Source organism: Heterodontus francisci, chromosome 23 (genome assembly GCF_036365525.1).
Source record: "Heterodontus francisci isolate sHetFra1 chromosome 23, sHetFra1.hap1, whole genome shotgun sequence".
NCBI lineage: Eukaryota > Metazoa > Chordata > Chondrichthyes > Heterodontiformes > Heterodontidae > Heterodontus > Heterodontus francisci.
The window spans coordinates 16,993,349-17,009,735 of NC_090393.1; the positions used below are offsets into that span (position 1 = coordinate 16,993,349).

Genomic DNA, 16,387 nt, shown 5'->3' on the forward strand with positions numbered 1-16,387 from the left:
GATCAGTGCTGGGACCTTTGCTGTTTGTAGTATATATAAATGATTTGGAGGAAAATGTAGCTGGTCTGATTAGTAAGTTTGCGGACAACACAAAGGTTGGTGGAGTTGCGGATAATGATGAGGATTGTCAGAGGATACAGCAGGATATAGATCGGTTGGAGACGTGGGCGGAGAAATGGCAGATGGAGTTTAATCCGGACAAATGTGAGGTAATGCATTTTGGAAGGTCTAATGCAGGTGGGAGGTATACAGTAAATGGCAGAACCCTTAGGAATATTGACAGGCAGAGAGATCTGGGCGTACAGATCCACAGGTCACTGAAAGTGGCAACGCAGGTGGATAAGGTAGTCAAGAAGGCATTCGGCATGCTTGCCTTCATCGATCGGGCATAGAGTATAAAAATTGGCAAGTCATGTTGCAGCTGTACAGAACCTTAGTTAGGCCACACTTAGAATATTGCGTGCAATTCTGGTCGCCACACTACCAGAAGGACGTGGAGGCTTTGGAGAGGGTACAGAGGAGGTTTACCAGGATGTTGCCTGGTCTGGAGGGCATTAGCTATGAGGAGAGGTTGGAAAAACTCGGATTGTTTTCACTGGAACTACGGAGGTGGAGGGGTGACATGATAGATGTTTACAAAGTTATGAGCGGCATGGACAGAGTGGATAGTCAGAAGCTTTTTCCCAGGGTGGAAGAGTCAGTTACTAGGGGACATAGGTTTAAGGTGCGAGGGGCAAAGTTTAGAGGGGATGTGCGAGGCAAGTTTTTTACACAGAGGGTGGTGAGTGCCTGGAACTTGCTGCCAGGGGAGGTGGTGGAAGCAGATACGATAGCGACGTTTAAGAGACATCTTGACAAATATATGAATAGGATGGGAATAGAGGGATATGGGTCCCGGAAGTGCAGAAGGTGTTAGTTTCGGCAGGCATCAAGATCGGCGCAGGCTTGGAGCGCCGAATGGCCTGTTCCTGTGCTGTACTGTTCTTTGTAATGGAGATTTAAAAATTAAAGGGCCAGGTCAGTTGAATTACCAAACAGCAAAAATAAATTACCTTTAAATTCATTTTCCCACACCCCCAATGGCATCTCAAAACATTCCTGCCCTTTCCCCCCCCAGTATTTGTTTATTAAGAATTTGACCTTTCCCCCCCACAAAGTTCGGCACCTTTGCCCTTCACCCCTTCCCATCAACCCCCTGACCAATCCACAGCAATGTTACCCTGCTCCCCCACTCCCACACTGAGAAAAAATCCTCCCCCCTGCTCCTCATAGGTATCATGCCTAGTTTCCTCGAACGGTGATTCGATGGTGCGGCATTGTCGGCCACCCGAATGAAGATCAGTGCGGCAATTAAGGAGGCAATGGAACCTTCATTAAATCAGATATGTAAATTAGTTTACATATTGAAATGGGGGTGCCATCGCTGAGCTGTGGGGCGACCGCCATGAGGCCTCACCGCCACCGCCGAAATTGGCACGGGGCCTGCTGCCATCGGGGCCGGTGGCAGGCCTCCGCCACACCGATCTTCATTGCCCCCCCCTGCCAACATTCCTGATGGTGGAGGGGCTTTAAAATCCAGCCCATAATCCCAATCATGGCAAATGCCTCAGGTTCCGTAATAACACTGGCAGGTTGATCCAAATTAATTATGTTAAATGCTTGCTCGGTTTGCGTAAGTGCATTCATCACCCATGTCCTCCTGGCAATCTGTCTCTCTGCTAACCTGATGTACCTGCTTGGGCTTTTGTTGTGTGTTGGCATACCTTTTGTTACGATTGCCATCCTGTCCAGCAGACCTTCTCTCTGCATGTGATCTGCCGCCATTCCAGTATGCAGCCTCTGGGTTGGCCTTCTGCACTGCTCTGCCCAATGACCTCACATACCATAGGTGTTGCACTGCTCCTGGTACGTCAGACAGCTGCGAATTGGGTGAGTCATGCCATATTTGTCACAAAGTTGTCACAAGGCTTAGCAGACTTCTGAGCCTTGGTTACCATACCAATTGTCATAGCCACCACAACACTTGTAACTGTTGGCACCCAGCCATGACGGCTTCAAATTTCCTTTCATTATTGAGTAGTGCATCTATGGTGTGCCCTTTCTATTTTTCTAGCAGGTCTTTTTGAAAAGCCTGTAGTGGGATAGACACAATTACTAGTTCTATTACTCATTCCAACAATTCCAGATCTGTGAAGTCGCACTCTTGAGCTTTGTCTTGGCACCTTGCAACAAACTGGTCAATGGACTCATCTTGCCTTTGCTGGTAGGTCATAAGTTCAAGCCGATGTCCTCGGAAATTGACCTTTACCTTAAGTTGATCTTCCAGGAATACCCATAGCTTGCTAGGGTCCTTCAGATCCTCAGCTGACAATCCTGATGTGTTGACCCATTGCAGGCCCAGGTTGCCCAGTGTGATGTTGATTTTTATGGCTTGTTTCTCTGGTTCGCTCACTGCTTGATCCAGAAAACACACTTCCAACTGTTGTTGAAATAGTTTAAATTCAGACACTATGTCTGGCGCCTTTCAATCCATAACTGGATACCTGAAAGCCATTTTCTGGATGATTCTTCTTTTTTACAGATATAGGACTTTTCACAGGTTTTCTTTTTTACAGGTACAACTTACTGTTTCCTTTTTTAGACAGGCTAGTTTTTACAGGCCTGCCCCTTTTAAGAGTGAGACGACAGTTGCTTTCTTTGTTTACATAGTTTGATTGTTTTTTAAACTGAGAGAGCAGTTTTTTTCTCACTGCAGATGGCTGCTGCTTGCAGTACTGGCAGCTGCCACAGCCAGCCTTTTACTTTATGCTGGACTTCCAGTGGTGCTATTAAGCTCTTCATACTCTTTTTGTCTTAGGCTCCACCCAGAAAGCAAAAAGACCAGGAATGCTAAAGCAGTTATGGTAGTACTATTTCTTTTCAAATTTTTCAACCCACTGCCAGATTAGTAGAAAGCGCCGATCTCCTAGCAAATTGCCTACTGTACTCACAGAGTTTCAACACCACCTGAGGTCCTATCTGCAGTCCTATCTTGCTGCACTGTTGTGCAGTCTCCTGTCAACTGCTGACCGCCTGAATCTTCAGCCACTCCAGGTAGGCAATTAGCTGGTCTTTCTTCTCTCTTGGTGTGTTATTCAGTAAAAATCAAACGTTGCCACGATGCAATATTTGGTGGTCTTCAGAAAGATAAATTCCAAATGGTGCCACCATTTAACATTACTTGTTCTTTTGATATGTGAACTATTGTAAGATTCACAGGACCACGAGTAATATCCAAAGAAAATGTGGGGTTTTATTAAAACCTAACTAGAATATACATATATATATATACGGCTACTACAGGAGCATATCTACACACACCTAACTCTGTCTGGTTCCACCCACAACTACCTGGTCATGTATGACGTGACATCACTTCCTCCAGTGACCTTCACTTACAGCCTCTTGAAATGGTCCGCTCTTAAGATGGTCCCACATCCCACAAAATTTATCCCTCAAACAATATCACTAAAACGGATTATCTGACCATTATCATAATGTTATTTGTGGGAGCTTGCTGTGTGCAAATTAGCTGCCGTGTGTCCTACATTACAACAGTGACTACACTTCAAAAGTATTTCATTGGCTGTAAAGCATTTTGGAACTTCCTGAGGTCGTGAAAGACAAGTCCTTTTTTTAAAATTCATTCATGGGATGTGGCTAATTGCCATCCCTAATTGCCCTTGAGAAGGTGCCTTCTTGAATTGCTGCAGTCCATGTGGGGTAGGTACAGCCACAGTGCTGTTAGGAAGGGAGTTCCAGGATTTTGACCCAGCAACAGTGAAGAAACGGTGATATAGTTCCAAGTCAGGATGGTGTGTAGCTTGGAGGAGAACTTGCAGGTGGTGATGTTCCCATGCATTTGCTGACCTTGTCCTTCGAGATGGTAGAGGTCATGGGTTTGGAAGGTGCTGTCTAAGGAGCCTTGGTGCGTTCCTGCAGTGCATCTTGTAGATGGTACACACAGCTGCCACTGTGCGTTGGTGGTGAAGGGAGTGAATGCTGTGGATAGGGTGCCAATCAAGCAGGCTGCTTTGTTCTGGATGGTGTCGAGCTTCTTGAGTGTTGTTGGAGCTGCACCCATCCAGGCAAATGAAGAGTATTCCATTACACTCCTGACTTGTGCCTTGTAGATGGTGGACAGGCTTTGGGGAGTCAGGAGGTGAGTTACTCGCCACAGGATTCCTAGCCTCTGATCTGCTCTTGTAGCCACGGTATTTATATAGCTACACCAGTTCAGTTTCTGGTCAATGGTAGCCCCTAGGATGTTGATAGTGGGGGATTCAGCAATGGTAATGCCATTGAATGTCAAGGGGAGATGGCTAGATTCTCTCTTGTTGGAGATGGTCATTGCCTGGCACTTGTGTGGCACGAATATTTCTTGCCACTTATCAGCCCAAGCCTGGATATTGTCCAGGTCTTGCTGCATTTCTACATGGACTGTTTCAGTATCTGAGGAGTTGTGAATGGTGCTGAACATTGTGCAATCATCAGAAAACATCCCCACTTCTGACCTTCTGATTGAAGGAAGGTCATTGATGAAGCAGCTGAAGATGGTTGGGCCTAGGACACTAACCTGAGGAACTCCTGCAGTGATGTCCTGGCGCTCAGATGATTGACCTCCAACAACCACAACCATCTTCCTTTGCGCTAGGTATGACTCCAACCAGCGGAGAGTTTTCCCCCCAATTCCCATTGACTTCAGTTTTGCTAGGGCTCCTTGATGCCATACTTGGTCAAATGCTGCCTGGATTTCAAGGGCAGTCACTCTCACCTCACCTCTTGAGTTCAGCTCTTTTGTCCATGTTTGAACCAAAGCTGTAATGAGGTCAGGAGTTGAGCAGCCCTGGCGGAACCCAAAATGAGCGTCACTGAGCAGGTTATTGCTAAGCAATTGCCGCTTGATGGCACAGTTGATGACACCTTCCATCACTTTACTGATGATTGAGAGTAGGCTGATGGGGCGGTAATTGGTCGGGTTGGACTTGTCCTACTTTTTGTGTACAGGACATACCTGGGCAATTTTCCACATTGCAGGGTAGATGCCAGTGTTGTAGCTGTACTGGAACAGCTTGGCTAGGGCCACGGCAAGTTCTGGAGCACAGGTCTTCAGTACTATTGCCGGAATATTGTCAGGACCCATGGCCTTTGCAGTATCCAGTGCCTTCAGTCTTTTCTTGATATCACGAGGAGTGAATCGAATTGGCTGAAGTCTGGCATCTGTGATGCTGGGGACTTCAGTAGGAGGCCGAGATGGATCATCAACTCGACACTTCTGGTTGAAGATTGTTGCAAATGCTTCAGCCTGATCTTTCGCACTGATGTGCTGGGCTCCCCCATCATTGAGGATGGGGATATTTGTGGAGCCACCTCCTCCAGTTAGTTGTTTAATTGTCCACCACCATTCATGGCTGGATGTGGCAGGACTGCAGAGCTTAGATCTGATCCGTTGGTTATGGGATCGCTTAGCTCTGTCTATCGCATGCTGCTTACGCAGTTTGGCACGCAGATAGTCCTGTGTTGTAGCTTCACCAGTTGACACCTCATTTTGAGGTATGCCTGGTGCTGCTCCTGGCATGCCCTCCTGCACTCTTCATTGAACCAGGGTTGGTCTCCTGCCTTGATTGTAATGGTAGAGTGGGGGATATGCCGGGCCATGAGGTTACAGATTGTGGTTGAGTACAATTCTGCTGCTGCTAATGGCCCACAGCACCTCATGGATACCCAGTTTTGCATTGCTAGATCTGTTCGAAATCTATCCCATTTAGCATGGTGGTAGTGCCACACAACACGAAGGAGGGTATCCTCAATGTGAAGGTGGGACTTCTTCTCCACAAGGACTGTGTGGTGGTCACTCCTACCAATACTGTCATGGACAGATGCATCTGCGGCAGGCAGATTGGTGAGGACGAGATCAAATATGTTTTTTCCTCTTGTTGGTTCCCTCACCACCTGCTGCATACCCAGTTTAGCAGCTATGTCCTTTAGGACTCGGCCAGCTCGGTCAGTAGTGGTGCTATCGAGCCACTCTTTGTGATGAACATCAAAGTCCCCCACCCAGAGCACATTCTGTGCCCTTTCCACCCTTAGTGCTTCCTCCAAGTGCTGTTCAACATGGAGGAGTACTGATTCATTAGCTGAGGGAGGGCAGTAGGTGGTAATCAGCAGGAGGTTTCCTTGTCCATGTTTAACCTGATGCCATGAGACGTCATGGAGTCCAGAGTTGATGTTGAGGACTCCCAGGGCAACTCCCTCCCGACTATATACCACTGTGCCGGCATCTCTGCTGGGTCTGTCCTGCCAGTGGGACAGGACATACCCGGGGATGATGATGGCAGTGTCTGGGACATTGTCTGTCAGGTATGATTCCGTGAGTATGACTATGTCAGGCTGTTGCTTGACTAGTCTGTGGGAAAGCTCTCCCGACTTTGGCACAAGCCTCCAGATGTTAGTAAGGAGGACTTTGCAGGGTCGACAGGGCTGGGTTTGCCGTTGTCGTTTCCAGTGCCTAGGTCGATGCCGGGTGGTCTGTCTGGTTTCATTGCTTTTTATTGACTTCGTAGTGGTTCGATACAACTGACTGGCTTGCTAGGCCATTTCAGAGGGCATGCAAGAGTTAACCACATTGCTGTGGGTCTGAAGTCACATGTAGGCCAGACCAGGTAAGGACAGCAGATTTCCTTCCCTAAAGGACATTAGTGAACCAGATGGGTTTTTACAACAATCGACAATGGTTTCATGGCCATCATTAGACTAGCTTTTTCTTTTAATTCCAGATTTATTAATTGAATTCAAATTCCACCTTCTGCTGCGGTGGGATTTGAACCTATGTTCCCAGAGCAATACCCTGGGTCTCTGGGTTACTAGACCAGTGACAAAACCACTACGCCACCGCCTGTTCCTTTTGCATCACATCCTCATCCACCCAAAAATCATGTGAGCTCTTGGTGGAGGTGAAAAAAAAACAGGTAAAATAACTAGGCCAATTTGGGAAAAGGTGCAAACAGGAAAGTTCCTCTCTGGCCCCCTTAGGTGGTGGAAGCTAGTCCAAATGACCACTCTGGTCCTATACATGAATACATCAGTATGAGGGGCACCTTCATGGAGCAAAACAGGGGATCAATTTTTAAATATCAGCCTGATTGAAGCATCTACCATCGGGGAATGCGTAGAAGCTAAATAGTCATCCTAGCAACCATCTCCTTTAAATGAATCCCTTCACTTTTCCTTCACTTTTTGAATCAGGGAACATAAACTTGAAAAAAAAACACGGCTTTTAACTTTGAGAAACTTTAAGATTATTGTGTGTGTTTTTTTAATATCAGGATATTTTGAATGCTTTTGCATGCTTATATTTACATCAACTGTATATTTCAATAGATCCAAAAAAATACAATTCTGTTTATTTAAATGTAGAAAATACTGCACTTCAGTTATCGCAAGACTCTGCCTGAATTTTCAAACCTGAGTTGGGAGCTTCCTGTTTTATCAGTGCTGGAGACTGGGATTTAACATTAGCTCGCCCTCTTTCCTACTTTCAGCAAGAAAATCTGGAAATTTCTAAGCAGTGAGATGGACTCACAGGGCTGATTTTCCAATTGTGGGGTTCTAGTGTGAAGCCTTCTCACTCAGGGTGCATACTGAGAAATGGGCGGCACTGTGGCGCAGTGGTTAGCACCGCAGCCTCACAGCTCCAAGGACCCGGGTTCAATTCCGGGTACTGCCTGTGTGGAGTTTTCAAGTTCTCCCTGTGTCTGCGTGGGTTTTCTCCGGGTGCTCCGGTTTCCTCCCACAAGCCAAAAGACTTGCAGGTTGATAGGTAAAATTGGCCATTATAAATTGTCACTAGTATAGGTAGGTGGTAGGGAAATATAGGGATAGGTGGGGATGTTTGGTAGGAATATGGGATTAGTGTAGGATTAGTATAAATGGGTGGTTGATGTTCGGCACAGACTCGGTGGGCCGAAGGGCCTGTTTCAGTGCTGTATCTCTAAAAAAAAAAAAAAAAAAAAATCATGAGCATGCTCTTTCTGATTTTTGGTCCCTTTAATTTTGGCAGGGGAGATGCACCTTTTTTTCACATAACTCTCTGCATCGCATGATTTGAAGATATTAACTATTAAGATTGTCAATTAACTTTAATCAACAGCAAAATATCAGGACTTGAAATGAGTGAGAAGGCTGTGGGTTGAAACCCCATTCCAAAAACTTTAGTACATAATCTAGGTTGACACTCCAGTGCAGTACTGATGGAATGTGACATTGTTGGATGATGCTGGCTTTCAGTTGAGACAGTAAACCAAGGCCCCGTCTGTTACAACTCAGATAGCCAGGCAGTGAAGGATAGGACTGGAGCCTGTATTTCGAAACTTTTATTTATAGAACAGAATGGTTACAGCACAAAGGAGTCTATTTGTCCCATCTTGTCCGTACAGCTCAGCGGAAGAGCATTTCAGCTAGACCCACTCCCTTGCCCTTTCCAAGTAGCCCATCAAATTTTCTTTCTTCAGGTGCTTATCCAATTCCCTTAAGAAAGCCATGATTGATATTAATAGGTTAAGTGAATGGGCAAAACTGTGGCAAAAGATTTCAATGTAGGCGAGTGTGAGATCATCCACTTCTGCTCTAAAAAAGATAGATCGGAGTACTTTCTAAACAGTGAAAAGCTAAAAGCAATGGAGGTCCCAAGCAGTGCGTTCCAGATCCCAACCACTCTGCAGAAAAAAAGTTTTCTTCATGTCATCTTTGATTCTTTAGCTATTCACCTTTTTTAGTGACCTCTGGTTCTCGATCCTTCCGCCAATGGGAACAGTTTCTCTCTATCTACTCTGTCCAGACCCCTCATAATTTTGAACACCTCTATCAAACCTCCTGTCAACCTTCTCTAAGGAGAACAAACCCAGCTTCACTAATCTATCCACATAACTGAAGTCCCTCATCCCTAGAACTACTCCCGTAAATCCTATCTGCATCCTCTCTAAAGCCTCCACATCCTTCCTAAAGTGCAGTGCCAGAATTGGACCCAATACTCCAGTTGAGGCCTATAAAGGTTTTTATAAAGGTTCATCATAACTTCCTTGCTTCTGTACTCTATGACTTTATTTATAAAGTCTAGGATTCCGTATTATTTACAGAGACACACATTACATATCATTCACTTGTAACCACCAACCACTCTTTCAGTCTGCTCCAATATATATGAGCACAGGTGAATCCCAAATTAGTGCTCATCGCCTGAATACAATTAACTCCCAACTGATAGACAATTAACACTGTCAGCCCTCTCAGTTGACCGTTAATGGTCCCATTGCACTATTTCAAAGAAGAGCAGGGGTGTTATCCCTGATGTCTGGGTCAATATTTATCCCTCAACCAACATCACTAAAACAATTATTTGAACACTGCTGTTTGTGGGAATATACAAACTGGAGGAGGCCATTTAGCCCCTCAAGCCTGTTCCACCATTCAATGAGATTATGGCTGATCTGTAACCCCTCTCCATATACCTGCCTTGGCCCCATATGCCGTGATACCTTTAGTTAACTTAAATCTATCAATCTCAGAATTAAAATTAACAATTGAAAGAGTCATAGAGTCATTGTGGCATAGAAGGAGGCCATTCAGCCCATTGAGTCCATGCCACTCTCCGCAGAGCAATCCAGTCAGTCCCACTCCTCCACTCAATCCCCTGCAAGTTTATTTCCTTCAAGTATCCGTCATATTTCCTTTTGAAGTCATTGATTATCTCCACTTCCACCACCCTCGTGGGCAGCAGGTTCCAGGTCATTACCACCCACTGTGTAAGAAAGTTCTTCCTCACATTCCCCCTGCATCTCTTGCCCAAAACCTACAATCTGCGCCCCCTAGTCCTTGTACTGTCAGTTAATAGAAACAGTTTTTCCTTGTTTAATTTATCTAAGCCGGTCATAATCTTGTACACTTCTATCAAATCTCCCCTCAAACTCATTTGCTCCAGGCAGAACACCCCAGTTTTTCCAACCTAACATAAATAAAAACAAAAAGTGTTGGAAATACTGAACAGGTCTGGCAGCATCTGTGGAGAAAGAAGCAGAGTTAACGTTTCAGGCCAGTGACCTTTCATCAGAACTGGCAAATGTTAGAAAAGAATAGGTTTTAAGTAAGTGAAGAGGGGGGAGCATGGTTTGGTGGGGAAGAGAACAAAAGGGAAGGTGTATGATAGGGCAGAGGGCAGGAGAGATTAAATAACAAAGCTATCATGGGACAAAGGCAAAGAGCATGTTAATGCTTGTGGTGAAAGACAAAGCATTAGTCCAGAGAGAGTGTTAATGGCAGAATAATGAGTAGTTCTGTCCACATGAAAATCAGACACCTGGTTTATTTTTCCAACCTAACCTTGTAACTAAAATCCCCCATCCCTGGAACCATTCTGGGCAATGAGGGAAGGTCTCCGAGTGCCCTCTTTGGAGGGAAAGAACATCTCTCCATCTCCTCAGACCTTCAAGATTTACCTGTTTGCAGTCTTCGTGCCAACCTTTGGGACACCCCTGCTTCTTTAAATGGGCTCCCTTCTCATCTCATTTGTACAAGTTCAGCCAAAAGTCAAGAGTATTCAGTGGCACAGTGGGTTAAAGAAAATTCTCTCTTTAACTCTTTAACTTGCATTTGACCCCAAAGTTGCAGACTGATGGGGAAAAGTACCAGCTACAAGGGTCCTAATTAGCAGTAATTTGAAGTGATTGCTATATAATGACCAGTGATGCGATGTACATGATGGGTGAGGTAAAGATTGGACCCAGCTGTGATGCTCCCCATAGTCGACTAGCCTGTCAGCTCTGACAATTCAGGATCACCCACTGAAGTCTGTGGAAATGAAAGATGTAAAATGAGTGCTGAATCGATTTTGCCCATTTTATACTATTGCCCAAGGTTAAAATGACCTGCTCCCCACCCCCAACCCCATCTCTCCAGATACAGCTGCTGTACTGATGGTTCTCATTATTCCAAAGAAACAAAACCACCAGAAATTGTAGGGTTTCAACTGGCAGAAAATTACAGCACTCCACCCTCCCCCTCCTCCCTCTCCAGACACAGCATTAATTTTATGCTAAGCACTTTGAAGTGAGTGTCAAGTCACAGATGCCCTTCGCTAAGCTTTCATTATTTCGGGAGAGGGTGAGATTTGGTACCAATCAATGTCTAGTGCCGGGAAATGGCACACTTCTGCTCATCCCTACCTGAAAACAATCCAATGATGAGTTTCTGATACAGAAGTACTGCAAGAAGGAGTCGTACTGAAATTCTTTCCCTCTGGCTCTATCCACATCTTCCACCCAGAGTTTATATCGCAATGAGTATTCCACAGCAATGGAACGATAAATAATTAACTGGGTACAGAGTTGCTTGAAAGTCATAATTTATGACCCAATTTTCTGGCTGCCATTTAAAGATTTTTAAAGGGATAACAGAGGTCTAAAGACTGCCTCTGCTAAAATTATCAATGTGAATTTAAAGAATGCATTTAGGATTTAGCTATAACAACAATCAGGGGAAATCTGCCCTTCTGGATGCCTGAATTGCAACAAGTCTCCATCAGGAAAATATGTGTTCACTTACTGATGGTGTATGGTCATCCCTTGTTACCTTGTTTTATGATATAATGAGGAAAAAGATGGTTTGGGATCAGAGATTCTACATAGAACACACTCTGATGTGACATTCTAACATTCTCCATTGATGGTTGTAGCGTAAAATAGACTAGGAAGATCCGTGGTTTAATCCATAACCTGTGTTGAGTTGCTTGATCGCAGGTAAGGGTAACAGCTGGAGTTTTACAATTGACCTCAGTGCTTTGGGCTATGAGGGGGGAGGGGGGGAGTAATTAACCAGAGTTCCAGCTCCTGATTGCTATCCAGGTTCTCCTGCAGGACATTGCAAGTATGTTGACTTCCAGCGTCCACAAATCCATGGTCCTACCAGGCCAACTCGTACCATTGGACCATGGATTAGGCTGGGCCCTGGATATGCCAGGTTCTCCCTTTCTCCAACATCTTCCAGGGAGGGGAGGGTCTTGCTTAGTTTGCAGTCTCCACCCACCCGAAAAAAGGGCCATTGGCGTAAGGGGATGGGGAGGGGTGTGGTTTGACAGAAGGAGGACTCGCAGGCCAGGAATAGCCTCATCCTAACCTGATGCAGGAGACCGGAATACCAGCCATTGTCCAGCAGATATGGAGTCCAACTGGAGATCGTGGCCTAGCCCAGAAAGGTCACAAATTCAATGAATTTTTTTGTCTCCCTTAGAAAAGGGACCAATAAGGCACTGAAGGGAAGGGGGAGGCCAGTCCCCAACAACCCTCCCCCCCACCCCCACCCCCCAGCTGCTCCTCGCTGCAGGCATCCTTGGTCACATTGTGCAGCCTCCCTGCATAGGTGGGTGCACGAGATGTACAACCATTAGTACAAGTGCCCGCCTGTGCTGACCACCCACCTGATTCCCCCCCCCCACCCCGCCAACTGCTCATGACATCAACATCCAAGGTCACAGGTGAGTACTTCCCAACCAGGAAGAATGGCCAGTGGACTTTCAAGTCCCAAGTGTGGAAAGGATCAGCCTCAGTTGTGATGCCTCCACAGTGGAACAGCATAATGACACTCACTGTTTAAGTTCATACCTGAAAGGTAATGGCTGTTTGTGTCAGGTACCAAAGGGCAGTCAATGTCTGTAAAACTGCACAACAGAGAAAACGAAGAAGCAGGGAAGAAGGGCTCCATTTTAGTGACAACGTGGACTGCCTCAGTTCATTATTCCTTCAGTTTACTGGTTAAGAACTGTCCAATCCAACTTGAAGTTTAAAGAACTACATAAAGTTAAGTTACAAAAAATTGTTGACAGCCAATGCCTTCTCACCTCTGTAGTAAACATCCCGAAATGGTGCATTGATGAATTCTCGAAGGTTTCCTGTTTTTTCTGCTATCTCGAGCACCATTGGAATGGTATCATTCTTTCCATTGGTTAGGTTTAATAGTGCTTTTGGCAGACATGTCTTCCCTGTTGAGGGTTCTGGGAACAAGAGAAAGACCAAGGGCTGTTATTCTCAACTCCCAATATGCTGCATCACTGTGTACATGCAATAGACAGCCAATGATATAGGCAGATGTGATTTGATTTTCTGCCCATTCAATACTTTTACAGGTAGTACCAGAGTGGACAATAGGTCTGGGCCAGACAGTCTATTTCTTTGAGTGAACTGTTTAGAAATTTTTCAACTGTAAACTGGACACTAAGAGTCTGAATTTTAAAATAGGAAAGAATTTATTTTTGCTTTTTAATTCTGTGTCTTATGATGTGGAGTTATTGCTACTAAGGTACTTAAATCTTTAACAACTTTTCATTGTGAAACAAAAACTGGTGCTCACATCCCCTCCAATCCCACCCCACACTCACCTGTCCCTGTTCCATCTTAGAATTGTGTAAATGGTGGTAACCCTCTGAGGTAGCCCAGTGCACTGCAGGGAAGTTAAATGACCATCCCATAATCTGATCGTTTTGGCTTTCAGGCCCTCTTTCTTAAACTTCTCTAACAATCATTGGTTCTGAAGTAAAAATGTTTGGTTTCCATGCCAACATTCTTCTGGCTCCCATACATCAGCATTAACTGCCCAAAGTGTAGCCAACCAGAGATACAAAACCATACTCTGGTGGCCAAAAGCTGAGTAATAAAATGTATTTATTTTAGGCAATGTGCGTACATGCTTTGTCTAAAACAACAACCAATGTCATAAAAAATTGTCTTTTTTTGATCAGTCCTTGAAGTTTGCAGCTTCAAGAAGTTAACAGCTGGTCAGACCAGCACTTGACCTGCAACACTCTATACTTGTCCATCCATCACCAGTCCAATGACAATTTTACAGAATGTTGCCTTTCTTATGTATCCTACAGATGCATGAATGATCCTGCATTCTATGGATTCATGGGCGATCCTGTACTGTATAAATTAATGCGTTACCCTAAATTCTATAGGTTCTGAGTTGATGTTGTCTTCTATAAATTCTGAGCTTTTTTTAGATTCAGGGCATATCCTTTAATCTATAGATTCTGAGTTGACCCTGTATTCTATAAATTCATGGGTAACCCTGCACTCTATAGATTCATGGGAGACCCTGTATTTTATAGATCCATGGAAAACCCTCTATTGTATAGATCTATGTTTTATATCGATTCTGAACTGGCATTTTTTTAGATTCTGGCTGATACTATAATCTATACATTTATGGTTAATTCTTCAGATTGATTTAATTTTCAGAGCAGCCCTAAAACAAACCACCCTTAAATTCACTGAAACAACTGAGCATCATTGCCTCTTTTTGTTCTCTGCAATTCGCCTAATTTGTGCTCAATAAAGCACATTACAACTGTGTCTGAATTTTGCTTAACAATTCTCCTCCAAACTCTTGATATTAAACCTTGAAAAATGTGAATCAGTATACCACAGAACACAGCATAACGTAGACAATGATGCGCGGCATAGCATAGAATATAGTATACATCACAACATAGCATGACATAAGCGATCACATACCCAGAATGTCATCAAATCAAAACAGAATAGGATCATAGCTCATAGACTCAGAGAGTCACAGAGTCATTATAGCACAGAAGGAGGCCATTCGGCCCATCAAGACATTGCCAGCACTCTGTAAAGCAATCAAATCAGTCCCATTCTCCTCCTCTATCCCTGTAGCCCTGCAATTTTATTTCCCTCGAGTGTCCCTCCAATTTCCTTTTGAAATCACTCATCTTCCCTACTTCGACTACCCTTGTAGACAGCGTGTTCCAGGTCATTACCACTCGCTACATAAAAACGTTCTTCCTCACATCCCCCCCCTACATCTCCTGCCCAAAACATTCAATCTGTCCTTGTACCATCAGCTAATGGGAACAGCTTTTCTTTGTCTATCTTATCTAAACTTGTACACCTCTAACAAATCTCCCCTCAATCTCCTTTCCTCCAAGGAGAACAATCAAAGCTTCGCTGACCTAACCTCACAGCAAAAATCCTTCTATCAATCACTTTAAATCTATACCCCTATTCACTGACCCCCCTGCTAAGGTAAATAGGCCCTTCTGATCCATTCTATCCAGGCCCCTCACAATTTTGTACATTTCAATCAGATCTCCCCTCTGCCTCCTCTGTTCCAAGAAGAACAATCCCAGCCTATCTAATCTTTCCTCATAGCTGCAATTTTCCAGTCCTGGCAACATCATCGTAAATCTCCTCTGTCAATTACATCCTTTCTGTAATGAGGCAACCAGTACTGCACACAGTAATCAGGTTGTGGCCTAACTATGTTTTATATAGTTCCAGCATAACCTCCCCACTTTTATATTCCTTGCCTCGGCTAATAAAGGAAAGGGTTCCACATGCCTTCTTAACCACCTTATCGATCTGTCCTGCTACCTTCAGGGATCTGTGGACATATACTCAAAGGTCCCTCACTTCCTCTGCACCTCTCAGTATCCTCCCATTTATTGTGTATTCCTTTGCCTTGTTTAACCTCCCCAAATGCATCACCTCACACTTCTCTGGGTTAAATTCCATTCGCCACTGTTCTCCCCACCTGGCTAGTCCATTGATATCTTCCTGAAGTCTATAGCAATCCTCCTCGCTATCAACCACGCGGCCAATTTTTGCGTCATCTGCAAACTTATTGAGCATTCCCCCTACATTTATGTTCAAGTCGTAAATATATGCCACAAAAAGCAGGGGACCTAGTACTGAGCCCTGCGGAACCCCAATGAAAACAGCCTTCCAGTCGCAAAAACACCCGTCAACAATTACCCTTTGTTTCCTGCCACTGAGCAAATTTGGATCCAGCTTGCTACATTCGCCTGGATCCCATGGGTTTTTAACGTTTTAACCAGTCTGCCATGTGGAACCTTGTTAAACATCAACTGCACTCCCCTCATCAATCATCCTTGTTACTTCCTCAAAAAATTCAATCAAGTTAGCTGACTATTCTTGATTAATCTGTGCATTTCTAAATGACAGTTTATCCTGTCTCTCAGAATTGATTCCAATAATTTGTCCACTACTGAGGTTAGACTGACTGGCCTGTAATTATTCGGTCTATCCCTTGCTCCCTTTTTAAACAAAGGTACAATGTTAGCAGTTCTCCAATTCTCCGGCACCACATCTGTATCCAGGTGGAAAATGAGGGTCAGACCTTCCGCTGTTTCCTCTCTTGCTTCATTTAACAGCCTGGGGTACATTTCATCTGGCCCTGGTGATTTATTCACTTTCAAAGATGATAATTCCCTTAATACTTCCTCTCTCCCTACGTTTATCACATTCAAGACCGCATATTCCTC

At 44.5% G+C, this 16,387-nt stretch overlaps 1 protein-coding gene across 3 annotated transcripts in view; it reads right to left on the reverse strand.

Annotated features, from left to right (window-relative positions):
- The window catches only part of trpv4 (transient receptor potential cation channel, subfamily V, member 4), a 124,957-nt gene that overhangs the window by 64,068 nt on the left and 44,502 nt on the right, over positions 1 to 16,387 (reverse strand). For 2 of the 3 annotated variants that reach the window (XM_068054756.1, XM_068054755.1), the window contains exon 4: positions 12,926 to 13,078. The exons of the other annotated variant lie outside the window; for it this stretch is intronic. In XM_068054756.1, the coding sequence (XP_067910857.1) occupies positions 12,926 to 13,078 (153 nt within the window). The remainder of the gene's footprint in view (positions 1 to 12,925; positions 13,079 to 16,387) is intronic. 3 annotated transcript variants of the gene reach the window in all.